Raw genomic sequence first — 27,013 nt, 5'->3', positions numbered from 1 at the left:
AAAGGAATAAGGGAGATATATCGTGGGTTGGAGTGAGAGCACAAGCAAGGATAGAAGAAACAAGTCTTGTGTGTGCCGCTTTTGGATAAGGCGAGACCTGTGCAATTACTGGGGAGAGCGGAATAAGGAAGGCAGTGCTTAATTAGTTTTAAAACTCGATTGACAGGATAAGGAGTCTGTGCCTTATCTTGTAGGCACCACAAAGAAATGCAGGATTTAGAACAAAAGAGGAACATGATGAAACTGACATTGTAGGAGGCTTTATCTGGGTCTGGTGTGCAGGACGGATTAGAAGAACCTGGGACGTAAGGTGGGCGTCTGTTCAGGAGTTCGTCAGAGGAACCTGAATCCTTTTAGCATATGGGTTGAAGGTGCTGCATGGGGCATAGTAGGCTGCCTCTCAGAGACCGAGGCATGTGGGGTTCACCTGTGCAGGCAGAGCGTCGTCCAGGGCCCTTCCCACCTCACCATCCAGAATTTCTGCTTACTCCTGGTAAGGGTCCTGCTCACAGGCCATATTTCCAGGCTGTTGCAATTTAAGGGACCAGGACTCATTTGGAGATATAAAAGTGGAAGTATCAGCCATAGAGCTATGTTTTCTCTTTGCCTACCAGCTGAGTCAATGCCCATTTTCAGGAAAAAATCAGAATCAGAAATTACCCCACCATACTCAAATCTGTGGGCAGAATGTAACCTCCATATTTTCTGTTATGTTCATCCTGTAACCTTACTTTAAATGCTCTTCTTACCTGGGGTTTTAGGAGTGTGGAGGTGGAAGTAGGGGGCTTCCACGATCAGTGTCCACCTCTTGCAGTGAAAAAAACATCTTGCAGTACAAAACTATTTGTTCCTGTAGATTCAAGTCTCATTTACTTCAGCATTCAGTCTTTCAGAGTTTTTGGTGTTCTCTTTCTCATGATTTCCTCATGTATAAAGGAACCAGCATTACCTTACAGCAGGGAAGAAGGAGCGGAGCTGTGGGTTCACTTGGCACTTTCTCACCCTCTCCTGGGTGGCCTCTGGCCTCTGATTGTTTGTCTCTGAATTTTGACCTCTGTCCTTGCCAGGGTGACAGGGGGCAATTAGGACAACAAGCCAGATTGAAAGTCATACCTGAGCCTCTGTTCAGTTACTGTGGCAATGCAGGCAAGAGGCTAAGGGACATGGTGCCAGCCCGTGTCAGGTGACAGTCAGATGATGCCCAGATGAAGAGAATCCTCTCACTTCAAGGAGGAGCTCCAGAAGGAAGGTTCTGCCGGTTATGAACCTGGGAGGGAGAGGGGAAGGAGTGCAAAGGTGTCAGGGAAAGTGCCTCATCCCAGACACCCAGGCACGGGTGCAGAGCCCTAGGTGTGCTCAACTGTGCCTGAGTCCAGGGAGCCCATGCTGCTTGAATGGGCTCCACCTGGCCTCTGCCCATTTGCACATCCATGCTGCTGCCCACACCTGTCTTTGCTTCTTGTTTTTAGATCCTTGCACTTGGTCACCTGTTCCACCACCAGCCTCTCTTAATCCCTAATCCCCTCTTCTGTGGGGTTTGTAGTCCCTTGAGCTGCTGTGTGTCTTCTTTGTATTTGCTCTTACGCAAGGAAGCCTCAGAAGAAACACAACCTTCTCTCTATATCTTCAGTGGAAAGTAGTTTCATCGTAAAAATCACTGACTGTGGAATCTTTGCTATTACAAAAATATTTGTCATTCGTGATGAAAAGTTAATTAGGTATCCGTGTAGCACAATTACTGGCTTCTGTGAGTCTAATGTGATTTAGGAGTCTGCAGGGGTTAGCTTCAGGGTATATTGTAATTTCAAGGCTAGGTCTGTACTTTTACTAGTATTAGAATAAACTTAATATGAAAGTAGTGGCTAATTGTTAAAATAATACTCATTTCAGAAGAGAATATTAGTGCCTATTGTGTGAAAAGTAGACTGTACATTTTCACTTTTAAACTTTAAATCTCCAGTGTTTAAAAAAAAAAAACTTAACAAAAGATACTTAAAAAGATTTGTAGAAAAGACCAGGAAATAACAATGTTAATAGTACTTCTAACTGGGTTGTAGGTTATATTAATAGAATTGGGGCTTAATGGGGCATAGTAACAGCATAGAAGGTTAGGTACATGCAGTCAAAAAGATGGACCTTCCACCAGCTGAAGCTGGGTTGGGGATGTGTCCGATGTGCATGTCTACACTGCACCTGCAAATTTGTGACTCCTGAATTAAGCATGCCTCCCTCCCCCTCCTCAGGTCACTGACACAGCAAGTCTTCCCTGGTAAGAGGAAGGTGAAGGTAGCTGTCCCCTTATAGCAGGACACTCCAAAAGACAGCCTGAAGAGGTTTTGAGCATTCGCTCTGTTTGACATCTCCGTCTCACTCTCCCATGCATGGCTTTGCTGCCTCCGTGGGAAGTCAGGCACGAAGAAGTAGAGAGTGGCTGGAAAGGCCCTGCTGTTCCCTTTGCTGGGGACATAGACCTGTGTGTCCCTTTTCTAAAGTGAGGCGTGATCTTCCCTAACGTGTAGATGATGTTCACTTTGTTCTTGTTTTTGGTCTTTTCAAATACCTTCCACAGTGAATAATGTGTATAAACTGAAAACTGGAAGAAAAAGAAGGGAGTTCAGATTTAGTTCTAAAATGGTTAACTTGGCCAGGCGCCATGGCTCATGCCTGTAATCCCAGCAGTTGGGTTTAGTCTGAGGCAGGAGGATCACTTGAGCCCAGGAGTTCGAGACAGTCCAGGCAGCAAGGTGAGACCCCATTTCTACAAAAAAATGAAAAAGTATGCTGAGTGTGGTGGTGTGCGCCTGTGGTCCAGTTACGCTGGAGGCTGAGGCAGGAGGATGGTTTGAGCTCAGGAGGCTGAGGCTGTGGTGAGCTGTTTTCTCATCATTGCATCGCGGCCCAGGTAACAGAGCAAGACCCTGTCTCATAATAATTGTAATAAAATGGTTAATTCATCAGCTTATAAAATAGATTTAGTGAAACTAAGTGTGGATTTGACGTTCATGGAAGTTATTTTTTACGTAGTGATGAAAGTTTTCTTCTCTTGCCAAGATGTCTGTGATCTTAGTCACTTTATTAGCACATGCCCCTTGACCACTTGAAGAATGAGACAGACAAATACGAGTGAGGAATTATATGATCGATGGTCATTATCCATGGCTGTTTGCAGAATGTCTAAACTGCGCTCCAGAGTGGAAGTCAGTGCTGAACTTGAAGGATGAGTCAGTGTTAGCGAGGTCAAGGATGGCAGTGGACCCTGTACACAGGCTCAGCCCAGTTTGGGCTGTCAGGGGAAGCCATGTGGGGTGTGTGGAGAAGCAGATAGGACCAGATCATGGAGTACAGTGTCAGCAAGCTTTTTCTGCAAGGGGCCAGACTGTGGAGATTTTCTACTTTGCAGGCCATGTGGAATCTGTTGCCCTGAGTAGTTCTGCTATCATGGCAGCCACAGGGCAGTTTGTGGCATAGCGTGGCTGTGTTCCAATAAAACTTTATAAAGAAAGGCCTTGTGATGGTGGGTCTGGACAGAGCTGAGGATTTTATTATAGGTGAGATAAGGACCCTTGAGGTTTAAATGGGGCATGATATGATTAGAGTGCAGTTTTTAAAGTTTATTTTTACAATTCTGGAACATGGATTAGAGCCACTCAGAAGTATAACCAGAAACTAATAAGTAAGTTGTACTAGCTTTCCAGTACAACTGGAGGTTGTACAGGCTTACAGTAGGGACATGGCAGGGGAGATGACGGGATGGTTTACTGTGTGTGCAAAGGACGAAGCTGTTCTGGAACAGACACCTCGTGAAGGCAAGCATCTTCTCTTGTCCACTTTTGAAGGGTTGACAGTTTCTGGTTATGGTAGGTACTGATACATATTTGTTGAATGGCAGTTTTTGGATTGGCTTTGAGTTGCATTAGTGGATGAAAGAGGGAAGTATCCAGATGAATCTTGATTCTGTCTTGAGCAGCTGGACACATGGAGGTGTGATTTATGAAGGCAGGGAAACTGAAGGGGGCAGGCATGGTGGCGTCAGGAGTTCAGCTTTGAACGTGTCACACCGGAGATGTGGGATGCCTGTTCAGGTGAGTGAATAGATTATCTAGTAGATAGTTGGATAGTGAAGCTCAGAAGGTTAGAACTAGAGATAAAATTTGAATGTCAGCATATAGATGATCTGAAGGAAATAAAGAAAATGGCCTATTGGACAGTGTACCATTTTCGGAAATGAAGCATCTGTTAACGCCTTTTCTTGAAATGAGAGAAATGAATCTAGCAGTTCCCTGGCATACTGGATTACTAAATATAGTCCATTCTTTTCCAGTTTACTTGTAATTTCTGGTACTGGGAAAGTCATCTAATACATACACACTGCTGAGATGACACTGTATAGTTGATAGGTATGTGGGTCTGCATAAATTATTATAATAGAGTGGACTTATTTTTGAGATTTCAGGGGAGTGTTCTGAGTGCAGGGTAGGGCAGTACACAGGGAAATTTCGCCATTAGCTCTGCCCTGCGTCTTACTGAGCCTGTTGGCATGGCGGCATCACGTGGGAGTCTGTTCATGTCTGGGCTCTGCAGTCACGCTGCTGCTGTGCATATTCTGCTCCTGCCACTGGCAGCCTTGGAGCACGGAGCACATGGCACTGCCTCTCAAAGTCTTAGTTTCCTTGCCTTTAATGTAGCAGTAATAGTTATAGTTACCTCAGCTCTTCAGAGAGAGAAGTTGTGTCAGGCATGTTGAGCCTGGTATTGGATAATCACCTGCTGTTTGTATTCTTGTTAGTCTCATGAGTGTGTGGTATATGTTTTTTTTCTGCAGAGGAGCCTATAGACTTGTGTGGTTAAATTTTACCCCTAGTCATTTGTGTGCTTTTGTTGTTTTCTATAAGCTGTGTGGTTTTTGTATTTGGCCTGTTCTTTTTTCCTTTTCTAAATTGGTCTATGGCTTAGCTGCTGTAACCCTGAACCATGTTTTGATGTTAAGTTCGCTGACTCGCCTTCCACATGGTGGTTAAGTTTTATGAAATCCAGATGATTTGGAAGCACTGTGGGTATGCAGTTTACTTTTTAAAACATTGCTTTTGGGGATGATCAGCAGGCTACTTCTTGCTCATCTGTGGGACAACATGATGCTTCCTGTTTAATGTGGATTTTAAAATTACAAACAATTCCCTCCTTTTTATTTTTCTAACTCTTTTTAAAGTTTAAAAGTACAAAGTAAACAGCAGTCAGCGTGGACTGGTTACGTAAGAGTCTGAATATTGCGTTGGTTCTAGGTCGTGTTGATAAATGCCATACAGGGTCATAGCATCCAGCGCAGAATGTGGCGATCCCGGTCTTGGAAAAACCAGCTGTCTCGGTTGCTGTTGAAAACTGAGAGAATAGACGGTTGATTTTCAGTTCACGAAGTTGTTGTGGTCCCGGAAATGAAAATGTGGTTCTCTGTTGTTGGAAGAATACAGTCAGTGGTGAGTTTCTTCAGGGGGCAGTTGTTGGTGTTCTTGTGCACACTGTGGTCTTGAAAGAATGCTTTTTCTTTCAGTATAACTTGTTTAAACCTGTCAATAATTAACTTGCTCATGAAGCAACAACCATTTAATGTAGCTTGTAATTACACACTCAGATATTTTTTGCTATTTTTGTGCTGCAAATTCTTAAGCTTCATAAAAACGTAAGCCTTCTATATGCTTCTTATTTAAGAAAACAGCCATGATATTTCATCCTGCTGGGTATAATATGGTGAAGGTTGCTTTAAATATGATAACTGCCACTATGTAACTTGCTGAAGACATGGACAAGAATATCCATGATGTAACCTATTTTTGGCCCCATTAGGTGGTTTTAACTACAGCCTTTCTCTAAAACCTGTTTTTTTTTTTTAAAGTGAACATGAAAATGACACTTTTAAAAGTACTTAGGATATTTTGCTATTTTATTTAAAAATCAATGGTTAATTAATTAATGCGTTAAGTATGTTCAAGTTTTGCTTTTAGACAATGTACTGATTTAAAGTTTTAAAATCTTAAAATCTTAGCTTAAAACACAAGATTCCTATGCCCTAAAAATAAGAGGGTAAGGACTGTTTATTAACATGCCTTCTCACTGTTTAGAGTCAGCTTCTCACATAAACTGTAATTTAGTCCTTTGAAGACTGAGACCTTCTCTTGTGTTCTTCAGTGGTCTAATTATGACCACGTGGGAAACACCTAGTCAAACAAGTGAAGTCAGGAAATTCCGGGTTCCTTTTTAAAGTCAGTCCCAGAGTTCCTATTGTGCTTACAGTTTCTTCCATGGAGATGCCAGAAACATCTTTCCACTAAGTTGTATGAAGTGACGCAGTGCCCCTCATGGCTTCTTATGAATTTGGAAACAATATATTTTTGTGCCAAAAGCAAAATAGTAAATGATATAAAAGAATATTATTTTTACCTAGTTTATAATTTTGGCCTAAGTGCTGATTTTCTTGGATTGACTGAAATACTGAATTCAAGTACAACATTAAAATAACAATAGGAACATAAAATGTTAATCCTCTAGAGAGCCATCATAGAAAATGATGATAATTTGTAGAGTTTACCTGGATGTAGGATATTGGCTGTGGGGTAACCCAGAGGTTCAAACTGCCCCGGGGTTGCCCCATCTCTCTCAGTGGAATCTAAAGTGATCCAGACCCATCCCCTGCACAGGCCAGGACTCTGGGGAGCTTTGTCAGGAGTGTCAGGGTCGCCTCCAGTGGTCTCTCGTGCCTGAAAATCTGATGAGTCGCACACCACTTTGCGAGGCTAAGAAGAGTGTCTCCACCCTGGTGAAATTCACACACCCTGCATATGTCACGTGCGGTCTTTCTGGGTTTATGGGCCTCCTGCATCCCATCTGTGGGGCCACCTTCGTTCCCTTCATTTTATGGAGGGGGAAGAGATGGATGTGGTGTGTTGGGTTTGTATTTTGTACAAAGCATAACCGAAATCCAGAACTGGAACTACAGCCTTGCTCATAGACATCAAGCTAGTTACCTTGCTCACAGCGCCAAACCTGCTGGGGGTAACTTACCATGGACTTCCAAGGTTGCTGAATGTAGAATTCATATACAAAGTGAATTTTAGAACTGATTATTTCAAAATTAAGGTAATTCCTACCCAATAAGAGAGATCTTTAGAATGTTTTTAAAACCCAACCCTGGATTTACTTATCCGACTAGAAATAAAGCAATTGAAAAACCCCGAGGAAAGCAGCAAGTGAGCAGAGTGTCGACTGAAGCGTGCCTGATGACTGAAATATTTCTGGGCTCTGAGGTCATTCCAGCCACTTATTGTTCTAAAATCACCAGCCAAAGAACCCAGGCTAGGTTTTCTTACCTGAGAACAATAGGGTTGGATTGATGATTTGGCCAGCATATCTTTCTTCCTCCTGCTTTTTTTTTGGATTATGTTTTAATGATGTCTTTATGCTGTTTATCACGTTGTACTCCCACACGCACTCAGGGTTTGCTATTGGAATGTTTGAAGCCTAGGCTCCGCCTGACCGAGCCTCCCTGTGCGTGTGGGGAGACGACCTACACTTCTATAAAACCTCTTCTGAAAAGGTGCAGTAAAAGAATTAGAGAAGACATTTGGGGAGCAGTCTTTTCCTTGTTGCCATTTCTCATCGGATGCACAAAGCAACTTGTAGGTGCGTGCTCTTTCTCAGTTCTAGGGAAAGTTGAATGTATAGCAACTGAGTTATTTCTGTTTTTTACTATAATTTTTGATAACGTTTTGTTCATTTATTGCCATTCTGTCTTGTAACTCATCCTACAGGTAAATTTCAGATACAGCTTCGGTTCATCCTTTTTTGTCCTCCTTGTTTCTCCTCTCCCTCATTAGTCCCATCCCCCTCTCAAACCCTCTTCTTTCCTTTTTAATGGAAAGAAAGGCAGTTTTAAGAGGCATTTTAAGATTAAAATGTTAAGATCAAACAGGCAGTGATCTTTGTGTTTCCTTTTTGCCTTTTTTTAAAAAAGGATACAAGATCTAAATCTTCTGCCGGTGTGTGCTCCACATTGGGTGTTCTCTAATATGCTGAAATTATGTTGAAGGGCACAAATGCTGAACATAGCAGTTTGGATGCTATACTGCAAATGTTCTCAGGGGCCTCCAGACGGGGGAAAGTACATTTAAAAATTTACCTCTGGTGTTTAAGTTTGGTTAATTAAGTTCCAAAATTGTACTGAATGAAATTTGTAATTCCTGATGCCTTTTGAATCTCTAACTGCTTTTCAGAAGACCTCTGCCCCAACTTTTCTTTAAAGGAACTGATTTGTTAAATGAGGAATGAGTAATCCTGAATAATTATGATTGTTCTTTTAGTTTTGCAAAGAATAAATGGACTAAAATGCAATAATATCTTTTCAAATACTGTATTTAGGTACCTTTAAGCAAGTAATCCTTAAAACTATTTAGCCTTTCTGGATTTATCTATAATACTGTGTTCTCAATTTTAATGGCTCTTTTGCTTTTCTAATCAGGATGTGTAATGTTAGCATATATACTGTAGTATGGTACATATACTGTAGTAGGGTAAAATCTTGTTTTTGCCATATTATCTGCATAATTGTAAATGTGTTGCTAGTACCTGTCATTACTCATAACAGACATACGATGAACATCTACATTATGAGTGCAGCGCTGTCCGATAGAAATATATGAGTCACATGGGGAATTTTCAGTTTTCTACTAGCTGTGTTTTTTTAAAAAGTGAAGTTAATTTTAATACCATATTTTATATTATCTAATACATCAGAAATGTTACGTCAACATGTAGTCAGCATCAAAATCATCAGTGAGATAGGTCACATTCTTTTTTCCATACTCAGTCTCTGCACTTCCATGTTTCAGTTTGCATGAGCCACATTTTCAGTGCTCTGTCACCACCTGTGGCCTGCTGACTGCCATACTGAACAGTACAAGTGTTTAGTACTATTTCACTAGTGTTCTTGGAACTGTTTCTACATTTCTGTGATTGTTTTTGGTTGGTAATTACATAGCTTACACTTGAATGTTCTACATGCTGATACACAACAGCAAAGAACATAGAGCTTCTAGGCCTGGCTGTTCTTTCTTGGTTGGAAAAGAAATAGAATTACCATAAAATGAATTTTAATTGTGTGTGCACCATTGTGGAAAACAGTGTGGCAATTCCTCAGGGATCTAGAACTAGAAATACCGTTTGACCCAGCCATCCCATTACTGGGTATATGCCCAAAGGATTATAAATCATGCTACTATAAAGACACATGCACAGGTATGTTTATTGCAGCACTATTCACAATAGCAAAGACTTGGAATCAACCCAAATGTCCATCAGTGACAGACTGGATTAAGAAAATGTGGCACATATACGCCATGGATGTATGTACTATGCAGCCATAAAAAAGGATGAGTTCGTGTCCTTTGTAGGGACATGGATGCAGCTGGAAACCATCGTTCTCAGCAAACTGTTGCAAGAACAGAAAACCAAACACCGCATGTTCTCACTCATAGGTGGGAATTGAACAATGAGATCACTTGGACACAGGAAGGGGAACATCATACACTGGTGCCTATTGTGGGGAGCGGGGAGGGATAGCATTAGGAGATATACCTAATGTAAATGATGAGTTAATGGGTACAGCACACCAACATGGCACGTGTATACATATGTAACAAACCTGCATGTTGTGCACGTGTACCCTAGAACTTAGAGTATAATAATAAAAAATAAAAAATAAAAAAATAAAGACACTAATTATATTAATAAACTTTGAGTTCAGCCTTAATAGACTACATAGATTGTGCATTATTGTTTAGAAATAAAACCTAAATTAAGTGGTTTAATATTTCTGAAATTAATAAATTGTTTCATACAGTTTTTTTTAACCATAGGCAGTACAGTTCTCATTTATTCAAATAAAGTGGGGTAGGTAGTGAGAGCTCCATAATGTTAAGGGATTGTTATGGCTCAACAGATGACAGTTTGCTGAGGCATCTGACCAGCAGCTGAGGCAGGGATGCAGCAGAGCTTCTTTACTCTGCTCTTCCCCCGGTCAGGATGCACATTCCAGGCCTGCACTGCCATGGCCAGATTGAGAAACCTTGGACAAGTGGACACCTTGTAGTTGGACAGAGATTGTGGTGGTTCGGGTTGAAGGTAATTGCCCATATTGATGTGATACAAATAGTCAGACGTTTCCTAGAGTTCTTTCATCTCTGGGAAGTCATCTCTAATTTTGTTTTGCTAAGATAATTACCAGTAGAACTGTAATTTCTCCATACAGCAGTTGTAGTTAGAATTTTTATGGCCAGTTTATGACTGTGAGCTGCACCTGAAGTAGAAGTAGGATCCAAATAACCAGAGGTGATAGGAGGGAAGGGCATGTGGACAGGGCCAGTGGGTCTGCGGGAAAGGAGTGTGTGCAGAAGGTGCAGAGTCAGTGGACGGGAATGTGTCCGCAGAAACGTTCGTGACGCAGAGCAGTCCGTGAAGTGGAGGCCCAAATGCCAACCGAAATGTGGGTACCTCTTACATTATCCAGATCCATGTTCTTTACTTGCACATCGTTTTGTCTTCCTATGTCTTAAGAGTGTTTTCAAAATATATTTTGTGATGCATTGTCCTGACTTTTAATCAAATTCCGTTTTTATGACCAACCTTGAATAGACCTTTTAGATTTTCATGAGTGTTTTGAATTGAGGTCTCTAATAATCATGAATGCTTTTTAAATTTTTTTTGTAGAGACAGGATCTCACCATGTTGCCCAGGCTAGTCGTGAACTCCTGGCTTCAAGCAGTCCTCCCAGCACAGCCTCCCAAAGTGTTGGGATGACTGCCACCATGCCCGGCCCTATCATGAATGCTTATTTCCTTAAATGAAAACCTCTTTTTGTGACAAACAGATATATTTATAAATTCAGTTTACTTGGAATTAAAAGAAGTGGTTATTACTTAGAATTCAGATACATTCTGAATATATAAGAAAATAGAATGTATCTTACTTGTGTCTTTCCTGACAGTCATGGATTTGAGTTCCCTTCCTAAAAGGGCACATTGGGTGCCACAGCCTGAAGTGCTTTTGTATCTATCTTTCTAAACTAGTAATTTTACAAAGTTTTATTGCTAACCCATATATCATGGGCATATCAGTTGCTTCTTAACTTACTGTTCATTCTGTAAAATTACAGACCTCCTCATCTTAGGTTTTTAAAATAGGAAATTGACCAAATTTCTTATTGATCAATGCTAGTAAACTATAAGTCAATCTAATTGAGAAGCTCTTCTGGAAGGGATAGAGCTCCTTATATTCAAGAAGCTTCTAATGGAGTTGGAGGAAGGAGCCATTTGCAGAGGTAGCTGTAATGCAGGACACAATGACTCACTGCTCAAAGAGAACAAAGAAAGTCCAATGTGATGAGAACATAAGTGGAGAAGAGATGATATCTTCCCTGACACTGGGAAGGTGAGTGGGCTGGCAGGCGAGTCTCGGAGGCGAATGATGGAGAGCATTTGGGCATATACCTTGCATCAGAAAGACAGTTGGTGTAGAGAGAACATCAACCAAGTCATGAACATGAGTCAGATAGAATGGGAGGAGGTGAGGGGTGATTTGGGTGGAGAATGATAAGAGAGGTTCATGGACCCGTGAATACCTCATGCAGGAAGCTACTGTGAATTTTTACAGTAGCTGGCAGTTACAAGAGTCTGATCAGGATAGTGTGAGCTGAGCTGTGCTTCAGGAAACATGATTGGACGTAGGGAGACCAGAAGATCAGTCATGAGGAGAGCTTCCTCATTTTGCCAGAATTGGTCTGAAATTTATGATGTAAACTTCAGCCTATTTAAATATAGGTAGTGCAGTCAAATATCAGTAGTACATGATCAGTTTTGCTTCAGGATTTAAATTTAGGCATTAAATTTCACATTGCATATAGTATCCTAAATTACCTACCTTAAAATGGTAGAGGATTTCGGGTTCTTGAAATGCCATGTGCCGTTCATATGGAGTCCACATGTTCAGCTTGCACGTTGGCTGTCTGCTTGTGGAGGGTGGCTAGGATGGAAAAGAGCCTAATGGTTGCCCTCAGGTATGTGATTACTGCTCTGAATGAAGCGGTTGAAACATGGAATAACAGGTGCCACGAAACTGAAGTTTATTGTGAAATTGGAACAAAGACATCTGCCAAAAATGAAAATTGGGAGTGGCAGAGGAGCTGACTGGCAGGCAGCTCCAACTGTATGTGCAGGGTCTTGGGTTGTAGGAAGAAATGAAATAGTCCTGTTCTCATTTTCTGATATTATTCTATTTTATGATTTTAAAAACAGTTTTGTTATTACAGTTTGTCTAAGTAATTGCCATTTTTTTGGTCTGTATTGTGATCATGTAAAGCATATCAGAAATGGAGGAAGGAGGCTTGATATATTGTTTTAAAATATATATTTGATATTTCCTTGTTTATAATAGTGTTACTAAAAATGCTGTATTACTAGTATTATTGCTAAACATTTTTCTTGTCAGAGATGATAATTGGTTATCTTAGTAAAAGGATGATTTTTACTCTTTACAAGGTCAGTATTACATTAACCAGAAGATAATGCCATGTGAAAATGTGAGGTGCCCATTCTCACTGACAGTTGGCATTCCGACGTTCAGTAATCATTGCTTTTCTGTAGTCAGGTAGAAAGCAGAGGAAAAAATAAGTAGTGCTTGTAGAACTTTTTAAAAACCTGACCCAGGGTACCAGCTGGAAGGGAATAGGCATGCATCATTTTCAGGAAAAGAAAAAGGAGGACTTCCAGCGCTCCAACTAGAATTGTTAGTGAATGACCACAGATGAACTCTGCTGAGGAATAGAAGAAGCTCCCAAATGGCAAGGGTGTTTGTCTGTTTTGTTCATTGATGTGTGCATGGAGCTTAGGACCATACAGGCGCTCGGTGGATATTTGTTCAGTGAATGAAATTGTCATTTAAACAGCCGAGCTACAGAATTAAGGTTATTCATGAATCACATAAAATTATTAAATGTGTAAAAAAATTCGGCTAATTAGATTATGAGGGATTACCTGATTTCACAAATAGGGATGGTCAGGGGGGTGCCATGTCTTAGAAGTATTTTTCCGTAGTGTGTCTTAGGTCCCTAGATTCAAGGAAACCCAGCATTGTCACAGATATAGTGAGGCAAAAAGCATATTTATTATTCTTTTGCTAAGTGATATGCTAAAATTCAGAAAGTTGCCCTTTATTGAGTGCCTGCTGTATATTTTATCTTTTATTTTTGAAATTGTAAATTTACAAAAAGCTCAGTCTTTGCCAACTATCCCAATCATGCTTTTTATGGCAAAAGGACCACAGGTTATATTTGGCTGTTGTGGTTTGTGGACTGTGCTGAATGATTTCTAGAGGGAGGTAGCAAGTGGGCCGTGAGGCATCTGGGACTGGGCTGGAGACTTGCATTGAGGTAAGAATGGAAACCATCCACAGGAGAGATGTGTGAATAGACACAGAGGGATATCGAGGTGAACAGATGGAAAATTCAGATCAAAAGCTGCAAAGGAGAATATTTGATTTTGCTTTCTGTAGAACTTTTATAAACTTAGTTCCCAGATAATGTAACCACATGAAATTTGAAGTATACTGCTTTCCAACATGGAATTGCTTTATTAAATTAAGAAATATTATACTGTTTTTAAAATGAGATATGTGTGGATGGTTTTATGCTTACAAAATTTGACCTGCTACAGGCGTTTTGTTTTGCTTTGTTTGGTTTTGTTTTGTTTTTCCCTAAGGGGATAAAGGGAGTCAGGATCAACAGTACTGGCCAGTCAGGCTGTCTTCTGTAAACTTAACTTGTTAACTAAAGGAGACAAATGTAAGTGGTTTCCAAGTGAAAATTACATAGTTCCAGGATGTTACAGAAAATCTGTTTTAATTAAATCATTTGTGTATTTTTACTCTTACCATACAGTGCCTCGCAGTGATTGAAATGGATTTGTATTTGCCTTCAATCGTTGTGACCTAAGGAATTATGCTCAGTTGTATAATATTGTCCATAATATCTAAGTAAGATTTCACGCATAGGACTGCTTTCTTTGATAGTTGCAATAAATTACCCAAAATGTTGATTGTTATAGGGTTAAGTTTAGTATAGTCATGATATCCAAGTAGAATATTGGTGATTCTGAAAGTAATTGTATAGAATACTTAAGTCTATCTAACAGAATTTTATTCTTTCATAATATATCAATTCAATGTGAATTGGGTCTTGTTGCTTTGATATTTATTTACAGTTACAGTACATGAGTTACAATACTGATTATTTTCTGTATGATTTTCTCTTACTAAGTTCCTCTTACTGTTAGCCACAGAAGTTTTTTTATCGTTTAAAATCCTAAACTATATGTATGAAAAGAACAAGGGTATAAGGGAGGATATAGGTAAATGGTGAAATGTAAAAATACTGTACCAAGTTGCTTTTTGTATTAAAATGATTAATAGTATATATCATGCAAGTAGTTCTTAGTTCACTTACACTTGTGGCTGTTCAGAACTATTCTTAAATTAACTTCAGGATTCCAAGTCTTTATTTTAGTCTCATCATTAGTCGATGCATGAATAACTGATTTTTCATAATTCTGATTTTTTCATGTAAAAATGAGAACCAGGACTTTGTTGCAGTTACCTGTGTACATGTTTGGTGGTTTTATTTTTGTTTTACTTTCCGGCATAGTGCATTTCTTACAGTATATTTTCAGTGCAGTGTTTTTGCCTTGTTTTTGCAATAGGGTGCTGGTCAAGATAAACTAGGAATCTATGTGAAGTCGGTTGTGAAAGGAGGTGCTGCAGATGTGGTCAGTATCATTTTGAAAGAAGTAAATTTTCAGTGTGTCATATGTTCAGCAAATGATGTGAGAGATTCTGCTGATACTTTTAGTTATGTAACACTACACAGTGTTTGTTGGAAGAAGAAACAGGGTATCTACTCATTATTACCTTTTCTTCCTCTGTCTCTCTGCTCTCCACCCCTAATCCATGCACACACCTGTGGATTTGCCTAGGATGGACGTCTGGCTGCAGGTGATCAACTCCTCAGCGTGGATGGACGAAGTCTGGTTGGACTCTCTCAGGAAAGGTACCATTGGTTTATTTGCTTGACGCTTAGTATTAGCATTTTTAGGTGATTTCTGCATTATATGTTGAAATTGGAAGATGAAAACTATGCTAAAACATGCTCATACTACTCTTTACCTTTTTTAGTGTACATGACATTTCACTTATCAAATTATAGATATATATTTTAATCTAGTACAGTTTCTTTGAAACTTGAAAGAAACATACTCTTAACACTTCTTCAAATTTCTGAATATTATCTTACTATTCTTAATATAACAGAAGATGTGTTTGCCTATTTTCATAGTCAGTTTTAAAAGGAGAAAATGGGTAGTGAGTAAGCTGTCTGAAAGTCAGAACCATAAAAAAAAAAAATTAAAATTAAAATCAAAAATAAAGAAAGAACGAACTATTACTCAAAATAATAGATGAGGCTGTGGAACGTGATTTTCAGTTGCTGTGATCACAGCTATTCATGACAGAGCAGGCACTGCGTTTTCGTTTTTCTTACGTGTGTAATCTTCTTCTCCTAGGGCAGCAGAACTCATGACAAGAACAAGCTCTGTGGTGACACTGGAAGTAGCAAAGCAGGGTGCCATCTACCACGGTCTGGCCACCCTTCTCAATCAGCCATCCCCCATGATGCAGAGAAGTAAGGACCAGCAGGGAGACAGTGGCCAACTGTCAAACAGTGTTCTACAGTCATGGCCTCTTTGAATAGTCACAAAACCCCATGGAGGAGGTAGTGGTGTTACTATTGCCCTGGTTTTAAAAATAAAGAAATTGAGAATGCGAGCGCTTCAGCACAGTGCCTGGGATTCCCATGTGAGCCTTGTGACCTTGGAACCCACACTGTGAGTCACCAGGTCCCCTCCCTGTCACCAGGAGCCCCCACAGGGCTTCACCCCCGCAGGGCCAGTTGACTGCTGGTGAGCTTCCATAGGCCCAGCACATGGTAGGTGCTCAGTAGAGAATGAATGTGACATGTTAAGGATGAACGGGGAAAAAAACTAGAGAATGAATGAACGGATTTTCAGTTTGATAGGCAGACTCAGGATTTAAAATGTTTCGGTTCTTCACTGAAGAAATAGGCATTTATTTGTATATGCGTAGTTACCTTAGCCCTGCATTTGCTGAGATACGGCATGATGATCTCATTCTGTATACAGTCATGCGTCACCTGGCAAGAGGGATCCATTCTGAAAAATTCATCCTTAGTTTATCTCATCGTTGTGCACACATCACAGTGTACTACACAGACCTAGATGGTGTAACCTGTTGCTCCTAGGCTGTAGACCTGCACAGCATGTCACCCAACTGAATACTGCAGGCCATTGTAATTCAGTGAGAACATAGCTCAACATAGAAAAACTACAGTTGAAAAAAAGGTGTAAAAGAGTAACGATGCTAGACCCGTCAAAGGCCACTTCTCCTGAGTGGGGCTTGTAGGATGGAAGTTGCTCTGGGTGCGTCTGCGAGTGAGTGGTGAGTGAATGTGAAGGCCCAGGACATGGCCGTAACTACTGTAGACTTTATAAACACTGTACATTTAAGCTACACTAAATTTACAAAAATACATAGGTATTTCTTTAATAATACATTAACCTTCTCTTGCTCTTAACTTTTTTTACTATATAAAATTTTAAATTAAAAAAAAAACTTTTGACTCTTTCGTGATAACACCTAGCTTAAAACATAAGCATATTGTACAGCTGTACAAAGTATTTTCTTTCTATACTTACTCTGTAAGTGATTTTTAAATTTTTTAAAAAAATTTATCTTTTCATCTTTTTGGTTAAAATCTCGTACATAAGCACACACATTAGCTTCAGCCTGCACAGGGTCAGGATCATCAGTGTCACTGTCTTCCACCTCCACATCTGGTTCCACGGGAAGGTGTTCAGGGGCAGTGACATGCCATGGAGCCGTCACCTCCTGTGGTGACGATGCCATTTTCTGGAAGGCTTCCTGACGGACCTGCCTGGGGCTACTTGACCATTAACTCTTTTTATAAGTAAAGGGAGCACACTCTAAAATAACAATAAAAAGTATAGTATAGTAAAATATATAAACCAGCAACCCAGTTGCATATTACATTATCAAGTATTATATACCATGTATGATTGTATGAGCTGTACTCGTATACAGCTAGCAGTACAGTCTGGCATGACCATAAACAGGAGGAATCATTGTACTACACTTTACACTGGCTAAGATCATTAGAACATGGGGATTTTTCAGCTCCGTTATAATCTTAGGAGACCACTGTCATGGATGTGGTTCATCATTGGCCAAAATGGGCTTATTTGGTGCGTGACTGTAATTCACTTAAAAATCTTTTATTTAAATAATTTATTTTTTGGAACTGTGGTTTTATAGCTACATCAAAAAGAATCTCAGGATAAAATCAATACAAATTTAGGGCTTTTAATTACTTCAGACACAATAGGAGAAAACCATTTTGATTCATAGCACACCTTGTTAAATGTATACATAGACTTCTAAATGTGGCCTTTATGGCTTTCTCCTCCGTAAGGCAGGATTCTAGAAACCTCACAACCCAGAACCTCAAGTTGGTACCTAATAGTAACAAATCACAGCCACAGCCAAGGCGTCAGAGAACCTGACCTGCTGCTTATTGAAGCAAACACACACCACCCAAGGGGCATCTCAGCAAAACCTAGTGTGGTATTGTCTGCCTTGCTCAGCATGTTTTTTACTTTTTATGTAACATAGAGCCTAACATCTTGGTTGTCTAATTTCTTAGTTTGTGGTCATTTAAAAGAAGCAAACTAGAATGTGAGTTAGAAACCACACAGAGGGAAGCTGTGAACAGTAGATGATAAACCAAGTTGAGCAAGCAAAAAGGAGAACTGACAGAAGCGGCCGTCAGGAGCAGAAGGCGGCTCGTGTCCCCACATGACAGCTGCTCATGTCACATGGTGGCTGCTCAGAACGGTGACACTGGGCGATTAAAAGTTCAGATCTTTTTCTGTGAAGTCAGGAAAGCATATTTATCTTTATTTAGTTTTTTTTTTTAAAAGATACTTTAAAAATGGTTAGATTTGTTACTTAAAACAGTGAAGTTTCAGTTAACGAGAAAATAAACTTTGAAAGTGTTCATCTTCCCATCATTACCAATTAAGTAAAAACATTTTCTTTATTCTCAGTATATTTACTTAAAAGCTATTTTATGATTCTGTAGGAAGAATTGACCTTTATAGGGAAAATCACCTTATTTCTTATGCTAAGAACAATTCTTACGGAATTTTAATGATAATCAGGGTGTTGAAAATAAAATCTTAAGAGATACTGAATATGCTTTGATTCCAGTTTCAGATCGTCGTGGCTCAGGCAAACCCCGACCAAAGAGTGAAGGCTTTGAACTCTATAATAATTCCGCTCAAAATGGGTCTCCTGAGAGTCCTCAGCTGCCTTGGGCAGAATATAGTGAACCAAAGAAATTGCCCGGTGATGACAGACTGACGAAAAATAGAGCTGATCACCGTTCCAGCCCCAACGTAGCAAGTAAGAGTGACATTTTTTTGCTTCCTAAGTACACTCATGGTCACAGTCTGAAGTGAGAGGAGGCACTTTGTGGTTTGTTAATTATTAAAATTATTCTTTGCAAACATTGGCTAACTATGATATGGTTTTCACAAGGGATATCATTAAGTAACATTTCTCTAACAAAAACTAAGATTGAAAAACTTTAGATTCAGTTGATCCCATAAGCAAACACATTAATAACATCTCTATTTGGGGTTGGTAAATTACCAAGAGAAACTAAAATATTTTTTACATTTTTAAAGGGTTGTTAACAAAGAGAAGAAGAAATAATAGAAAGATACTCAGCAGGAGACAAAGGCTCACAAAGCCTAAAGTATTTACTTTCTGGCCTGTTACCAAAAATGTTTACCAGTCCCTGGCCTGATACACAAAGCTACAAAGTTTTTTTGTAGCTCTGGGCTGTGATGATTTGAAAGATGGACGTGGATATGACAAGACCTGATTTCTCATCTGCCTTGATTTTTTTTTCGTCTCTATGCTTGATAACTCACTAGCAGAATGAAGATGAATGAGGTCTTTAAGGAAATTTTATGTTATATATAGGTTGTTTATTTAATATTAAACTTTTTTTTCCCCCCTGACTTGAACAGATCAGCCTCCTAGTCCTGGAGGGAAAAGTGCATATGCCTCTGGAACAGCAGCGAAGATAACATCTGTCTCTACTGGAAACCTCTGCACTGAGGTCTGATTGATGGATAAGCAAAAGGCTTCTACTGCACTTCCACACTTAGAGTTCCCTTGGGACATCTCAGTTATCCAGTACAATTTTTACTCTGAATTAGCATTGATTGTAATTTCTAAATTTGCAGTGTTTTATCTTTTGATTTTTAATATACTAGTCAGGTAAATCAGTTTTAAATTAGTAAATCTGGGCAAAATGAAATGTTATTTATTCTCAGTATGGATAAAACAATTTTTAATGCAGTATTTAACATATATACTATTTTTAAAATTTTAAAACAGATCAGTGAAAATCAAGTTAGTCTATATGGTTTTAAAAAGCTCACTTTTCTTTGTTCTTCACATTTTACAGGAGCAGACGCCTCCGCCTAGACCTGAAGCCTACCCCATCCCCACTCAGACGTACACCAGAGAGTATTTTACCTTCCCAGCTTCCAAATCCCAGGATCGGATGGCTCCTCCTCAGAACCAGTGGCCAAATTATGAGGAAAAGCCACATATGCACACAGATAGTAATCACTCCAGTATTGCAATTCAGGTTAGAAATAAAAGATTCCACACTTTTCTCACCTCTCAAGGAGTAAACACTGAGTTCTGAGACACGATTAATATTTTCTATAGAACAACATTGTTGGCCTTTTGTTTTTTCCTTAATGGTTTTGTAGTTAAGTTTGAGGAAAAAAGGAGATAGGATAGAATACTTAATAAGAACAAGGATTAGTCTCTGATGTTTGATTAACAAAATGTTAGGAATATAAGGCCTTATAATTTGTAAGACAAAGTTCACTGATTCTAGAAGTGAGAAATTAGAACTCACGTGGTATATTTTGTACTCTATCAGTCCCTGCCCTGCCTGTGGGAGCTCATGGTGTGGCAGGGAAATGAGACAGACACATCAGACCCAGCATGGTCAGTACTGTGGGAGAAGAGGCCCCAGCAGGGGATGGAGCTTCTCAGTCTCAAACGAGAACCTGGGCACAGCCATATGCATGGAAGGGCCTTCCAGGAGGAGGGAAAGGCACAGAGATGTGTAGTAGTTCAGCAGGAACCCTGAGTGGAGGTGAAGGAGGTGGCAAGATCTAAGGCAGTGAAGTTAGGTGGGGCCAGACAGAAGGGCTTGACATGACAGCTAAGGAATTTGGATTTTTCTCCACATTAGTAGATGGGAGATGCCAATCTGAGTAGTTAAGCTCGGAACGTTATCAAATGTGGGTTTCTTTTTAGAAAGATAACTGTTTGTATGGTGAAAGATTGGGAGAAAAAATTAAAGATATACTTAAAAAGAGGTGCAGTCTAGATCTTTGTAACAAATACATGCTCTGGATCGCAAATGCTCTGGGAATTCTGAAGATCAGCCTTCTTAGAGTGGTTGGAAAAGACTAATTCAGAGTTGAGATGGGATTTGAGCTGAGCCTTGAAGAATGAGAACAGTAGGCAGAGGAGAGAGGATTGCACTGAGATAGACGCTGTGATACACATGAGGAGGAGCCTGTTTTCTGAGGAAAGAAAATGCTTCTCAGGCCACAGATGTTGGCCGTCAGGAGATTTCATCTTGGCCTTTTGTCTGGTGTGCTGGTCCACGCTGCTGTTCTCCTAGGTGGGCCTGATCACCTGCAACGGCCCAGTCTTGGGAGTTTTGGACACACTCTGTCACCAAAAGCTGGAGTTCTCTGGGAGGAGGTGTCTTTCTCCAAATTTCTCTTTAAAAATTGAGTAATTTTGTGCCCTAGTTCTTCTAGTATTTTTTGTTAGGACTTAGTAGAATCTGCTTCCCATATGTCAAGACAATCCAATTTGTAGTGCATACATTGAATCCCATTTTTATGCACAGTATTTCCTGTTCTGTAGGACTGGCATTACGTCTTCACATTTATAGTATATAACTGCTACTTGTTTCTACCTCACAACATGGGTAAACAATACCTAGAGGAGAGAATGAGGAACTGTGCGGCAGGCCAGAGTGTGGAATGAAAAGTTATGATGGGGTTTAAGCGGGGAGGTGGAGAGTGCAGGCCAGCAGCCAGGGCCAGTGCAAAGTCTTAAGGGAGCAGAGAAGTGACTCAGGTCAGCCCTTCCAGCAGCAGGGAGTGGCGGTAGGTGCACAGTCTCTGTTTTTATGTAGTCCATAGATTTTGTACCCAGTAATGAGACTCTCTATGTACTAAGTAAAGCTCTAGCAAAATGTTGGGAGTAAATGTTCGGTTTTTCTGTGAGACTACTGCTTTTTGAAGTGATACTTCATCTTTTTTGTTGGTTTGCTTTTTAAGAAAAAGGAAATAATTTGTTTTCCCGATTTACATCTTTAATTTGTATTCATTAACAGGGCAGGAAAAAGATGTTTGATTCAGACCTCATAGTGATCATGTTTATCTGAGTAGACTCCTTTCAGATGTGCCATTTCTCAGATTTTAGACTAGCCCTTTGCAAAAAGTGTACTCACTTTTTTCTCTGTGTGTGTGTGTCTCATTTCTCTGTCTCTCTCACACACACACACCCCCCTACCTTTGTGTTCAACAAATTTATACCAATACACTTTAGACCTTTCTGGTATTGGAGCGGATGTATCTCAGATGTGTAGGACATGTCCTTGCATTACTATGCACAGCTCTGCCACAGAGCCCAGAAAGCCATTCCTTAGCTTGTAAAATGCAGAAAGTCACGGATGGTTAAATGTTTAAGATATAATAATTACTCGTAATAGTAATTAGAGAAATACCTGTTGTTGATTTTTACATGTTATGAATAAACACACTCATTGCTTTGAAGTCCAAGTCGCATGTCTGGTGCCTGCGCTGGAGATGGTGCAGGGCACTGCAGGAGGGTGAGGAGGATGAGGATGGGCACTGGCACCAAAGGGCCTCAATGCAGAGAGAAAGTGCAGCTTTTCCTTTTTAATTTTAGTCGAGACAGAGACTGTGTTACCCAGACTGGTCGCAAACTCCTGGGCTCAAGCAATCCTCCCACCTCAGCCTCCCAAAGTGCTGGGATTGTAGGCCTGAGCCACCACGCTTGGCTGCTTTTCTCTTTACACAGATAAATTCACTGTTATTCCATGTTAGCCAATGAGCCTTGTAGGGCAGTCTCAGTCTCTTTCTGTACACTCATTTAACAGTTTTTCTTCTGTCTGAAGATAAAATGTCTGTGGATATTTGGTAATTTCTAGTAAATGGCTGAAATATAATAGTTCTTTTTCTTTTTCCAGCGTGTTACACGTTCCCAAGAAGAACTTCGAGAAGATAAAGCTTACCAACTTGAGCGGCATCGAATAGAGGCAGCTATGGACAGAAAGTCTGATAGTGATATGTGGATAAATCAGAGCTCCTCATTGGACTCCAGTACATCTAGCCAAGAGCACCTGAACCATTCCTCTAAGTCGGTCACCCCTGCTTCCACACTGACCAAAAGTGGCCCTGGCCGTTGGAAAACACCAGCAGCAATACCAGCCACCCCTGTGGCCGTCTCCCAGCCAATCCGAACAGACCTGCCTCCGCCACCCCCGCCACCTCCCGTCCACTATGCCGGTGATTTCGATGGAATGTCCATGGATTTGCCTCTCCCACCACCCCCTTCCACCAACCAGATAGGACTGCCGTCTGCGCAGGTGGCTGCTGCCGAACGGAAAAAGAGAGAGGAACATCAGCGTTGGTATGAGAAGGAGAAGGCCCGCCTGGAGGAGGAGCGGGAGAGGAAGCGGAGAGAGCAGGAGAGGAAGTTGGGCCAGATGCGCACTCAGTCCCTAAACCCTGCTCCGTTTTCTCCCCTGACCACACAGCAGGTGAAGCCCGAAAAGCCTTCCACACTCCAGCGGCCCCAGGAAACAGTCATTCGGGAGCTACAGCCTCAGCAGCAGCCCCGCACAATCGAGCGCAGGGACTTGCAGTACATCACAGTCAGCAAAGAGGAGCTTTCCTCGGGGGACAGCCTGTCCCCTGACCCGTGGAAGCGGGATGCCAAGGAGAAGCTGGAGAAGCAGCAGCAGATGCACATCGTGGACATGCTGAGCAAGGAGATCCAGGAGCTCCAGAGCAAACCGGACCGCAGCGCCGAGGAGAGCGACCGGCTGCGCAAGCTCATGCTGGAGTGGCAGTTCCAGAAGAGACTACAGGAGTCGAAGCAGAAGGACGAAGATGACGAGGAGGAGGAGGACGACGATGTGGACACCATGCTCATCATGCAGCGCCTGGAGGCTGAACGAAGAGCGAGGGTAAAGGGGAGAGTGCTTTGGCTGTGCCCATCTGTGGTCCCTATTTCACCTTCTACGTGTTTCCCATGGGGATAGCTAGACACCCCCCCCATCATGATAAAAATTAAAAGGGCCCCTAGGCTTATACTATTTTATTCTATTTGTTACTCTTGGCTGATGTTGTAGAGAAATGAGTCAGGGCTGTAAGGCTAAATTTTTTGAGACGTGCTTTGACAAGTATTAAATACAATTCAAATGGAACTTGATTGTTTTCATTAGCAAACTCATCATTATCCTTTTCCTTAACACTTCCAGTTGAGAAAACAAGTATTTGTTAATGACCAGTAATAATCTTGATTGGGGGTAGGCAAAATTTTTCTTCCAGGGCCAGATTGATACTTTAGGCTTTGCAGGCCGTGTGGACTCTGGCAACCCCCAGCTCTGCTGTTGTAGCAGGGAAGCAGCCACAGACACAAGTAAACACATGGGTGTGTCTCTGTGCCAATAAAACTTTATTTACAGAAACATAGGGCCAATCACTGACCCCTGGTCTTGTCAGCATTTTGTGGTGGTTAACAAATGAAACTGTTCAGATCATTACATTTATAGTCATTACCAAAAAGAATCTTCACAGTAGTTGTACTGTTGATGAAGCAAGCATTTGTTAAGGTAATAAACAATTATATTCCAATTGTAGCATAAAGCTATTGAGAACTGATTTTATTCTTATTTCTCTGTAGTATGAAAATGATTTTTGTTTTAAATAAATTCACAAAAGTAAAATTTAAATTCATTTAACACAACAAATTGTTATGCAAAAATTTTAGATAAAAGCAATACCTTGTTACTCTATAAAGAGAACTGGTAAGAGACATTTACTGCTATTTGGGCATTTATTAATATTAATTTATAGAGAATGCTATTGACCATTTTGTGTTCATGAGTTTTAGTGACTTTTTTCTTTTTTAAACAGTGTGTGTGCAATATTCTGAGAAAAGATATCCAGAGCCATGTTCTTTTTATCTTCTGGATTCTGTTTCTAATTTCAACTGTTTTTTATGCAGTTTATGGTAAAGCTCTTCCAGGAGCTATTAGGTCAGACATTTTAATCTTTCTATCTCACAATGAAATTTAACCTTAGATAATAATTTGTGAGTCCTTAGATCCTTAGGGCCCAGTAGTGTGATTCTTTTTCGATTTGCTCTGTGAATTTTTCCTGAAAAGTCTCTCGCACACATATTTTTAATATATACATATCTCAGCCAAAATGTGTATATATATAAAACTTTGCCCAAAATTCAGCTTGAATCCCTTTAGACACTTAAGTTTCTTAAATGAGGCCAAAGTGTGAATTATTACATTGTTTTACTACTATTTTTATTAGTATTTCTCAAGTCATCAGTAGTAAACTTCCTGATGAGTAGCTGTGTTTACTGTAAGCACTGTTTTATTTGAAAAACCAACACCTAAATTAATAGCTATTTTACTTTAAAAGTAGCTTAAAAAATACGGTACTTTAAAAGTACTATGCATTCCCTGTTCAGGATTCTTGGAGTGATTGCCCCTCCCCATCGAAGCTCTCTGGAAGGTCCTGGGCCTGCTGGTGTCAGGTGCATGCTCCTCTGCTCTGGCCAGTGTCGCTCATAGGTGCACTCAGATGGATTCATTAGTAACCTAAGGACATGCACGGCCTTGTGTCGCCCACACCCCAAAAGATGAAAGGATGTCTTTTCCTTCACTGCATTTTCAACTCTGAATATACAACTGTTGTGTATGGCAAAATGAGTCAACAGTGTTAGCATTTCATATTGTTATAACTGTATCCTGACAGTAATGAACAGTTAGCCTTGTAGTATTTCTGGAAGTGTCCTTTTCTGTGAGGACTCAACTTTTATTGAAAGGTCTCTCAGAGCTTTTCCAAATGGGTTAGAACACTGAATATTTCAAAGCCTTTTAGTATGAATTGTGATATTTGGAAAGTTTCTCATGAAAATTTAGTAAAAAATATTTGTTTTTTGCTTAGTAGTTCTAATTAGTATCTTAGTCTCCAAATAAGAAAGTTAAGGGAAATTTTGCTGTTTTTTATTTTCTATGTATCTTAATGATGAAACTCATTTAATACCATGTGGGCATTTTTCTGTTTCTGAATACAGAAGTTAGTGTGCAGTTCTTTACCTTTCTCATCAAGTTGTCGAAACACAGATGACGCATGATAGTGAGAAAATATGCCGATGGCAGATTACAGGTCTAAACCTAACTTTTTTTTCCACACTTCATCTTTCTTTTTTTTTTTCTTTCTCTGTTACCTGCAGCAGACTGCTATGCCAGCAATCTCTGTTCTAGATTTGGTATGTTCTTGTTTCTTTCCCTTTGGTGCTTTTTTCCTGTCTTGATTTTCTTTTCTTTCAGTGGTGGCTGTTTTATGTTTTCAGTAGATCCAGTTCTCCTTAGGGGTGTCCTCCATCAGGAGATGGAGTCCCTGACACTTTAGAAGCATGCCTTTGAATGTTCCTAGATTTAGTTATTCTTTGCTTTTCTCCGTTAATTTTAAGTGTTACTGTTTGTTTATGGTTTTGACCTTTTCTCAGTTTCAGTCATAAATTGATTCCGTGTATTCTTATGTAGTCATAAATACATGAGCAAATGATATAAATTTTGCAATGAGTAATCTATTTCATTTTTTTTACACTAGACATAGATTTTAAACATTCAGTTGTTATAAACTCAGTTGAAAGGGTATTGACATTATTTGCCAGTTAAGATATAACTGTCTATTGGTAGAGTAAGAGATTTCCAGTGAACATGTATGTATTCTGTGTTTTCTTTAATAATATAACGTGGATTTTAATTCAGTTTATCAGCCATGCCAATTTATCAGTCTGCTGAGAAATATTTGAGGTCATGGTCTGTTGTAAATTCGAAGTGTTTATTGTCGTATTGGGGAAGTTTGGCACATCATTTAGGGCCCATTATGCTTGTGTGTGGTGTTTTTATCACCTGCTAGACAATTAGACTCTGATATATTTATATAAACTTGAAGACAAATTCTAGTCAACTTCTAAAGACAAAAGCCAATATCAGACAGTACATTTAAAACCCATGAATCAAGGTTTGACTTTAATGGCCTTTTCACCAAATAATAGTCCCGTTTTCCTTTTCCCCCCTCAGTTTAGCACAGTGGCAATAATGCCTTAGAGAGGAACCTTTCTTAAAAACACCTCCCCTCTTTGGTGATTGGAAGGCATATTTTCTGAGCTTTGCATGTTTTTTTTTTTCTTACATGAAACGAAGATTTTAAAAGTATACATTTTTCTCCCTACTTCTTTGTGTGTTTTGGTGTACATAGGTGTAGCTGGAAGATACTAATCAGAGTCACCTTAGTGTGAGATATTCATTCAGCAAATACTTGCTCAGCATTGAGCAAGTGCTGACCTGAGGCGTTGAAGATACCAGCCAACTCTA

At 40.0% G+C, this 27,013-nt stretch overlaps 1 protein-coding gene across 15 annotated transcripts in view; it reads left to right on the top strand.

The window, feature by feature from the left end:
- AFDN (afadin, adherens junction formation factor) overlaps positions 1–27,013 on the top strand; it is a 141,962-nt gene that overhangs the window by 98,586 nt on the left and 16,363 nt on the right. For 8 of the 15 annotated variants that reach the window (XM_008007846.3, XM_008007844.3, XM_038001212.2 and 5 more), the window contains 7 exons: positions 14,793–14,858; positions 15,066–15,139; positions 15,651–15,769; positions 18,451–18,645; positions 19,278–19,369; positions 19,721–19,906; positions 22,571–23,572. In XM_008007846.3, coding sequence (XP_008006037.2) covers positions 14,793–14,858; positions 15,066–15,139; positions 15,651–15,769; positions 18,451–18,645; positions 19,278–19,369; positions 19,721–19,906; positions 22,571–23,572 — 1,734 coding nt within the window. Of the gene's footprint in view, positions 1–14,792; positions 14,859–15,065; positions 15,140–15,650; positions 15,770–18,450; positions 18,646–19,277; positions 19,370–19,720; positions 19,907–22,570; positions 23,573–25,863; positions 25,900–27,013 lie in introns of all 15 variants that reach the window. The other 7 variants (XM_073022272.1, XM_073022269.1, XM_073022270.1 and 4 more) reach the window with 1 other exon arrangement.

This window comes from Chlorocebus sabaeus, chromosome 13 (genome assembly GCF_047675955.1).
Source record: "Chlorocebus sabaeus isolate Y175 chromosome 13, mChlSab1.0.hap1, whole genome shotgun sequence".
Lineage (NCBI taxonomy): Eukaryota > Metazoa > Chordata > Mammalia > Primates > Cercopithecidae > Chlorocebus > Chlorocebus sabaeus.
Note: the sequence above shows the minus strand (reverse complement) of the source record. Positions and strands in the feature narration are given on the sequence as shown.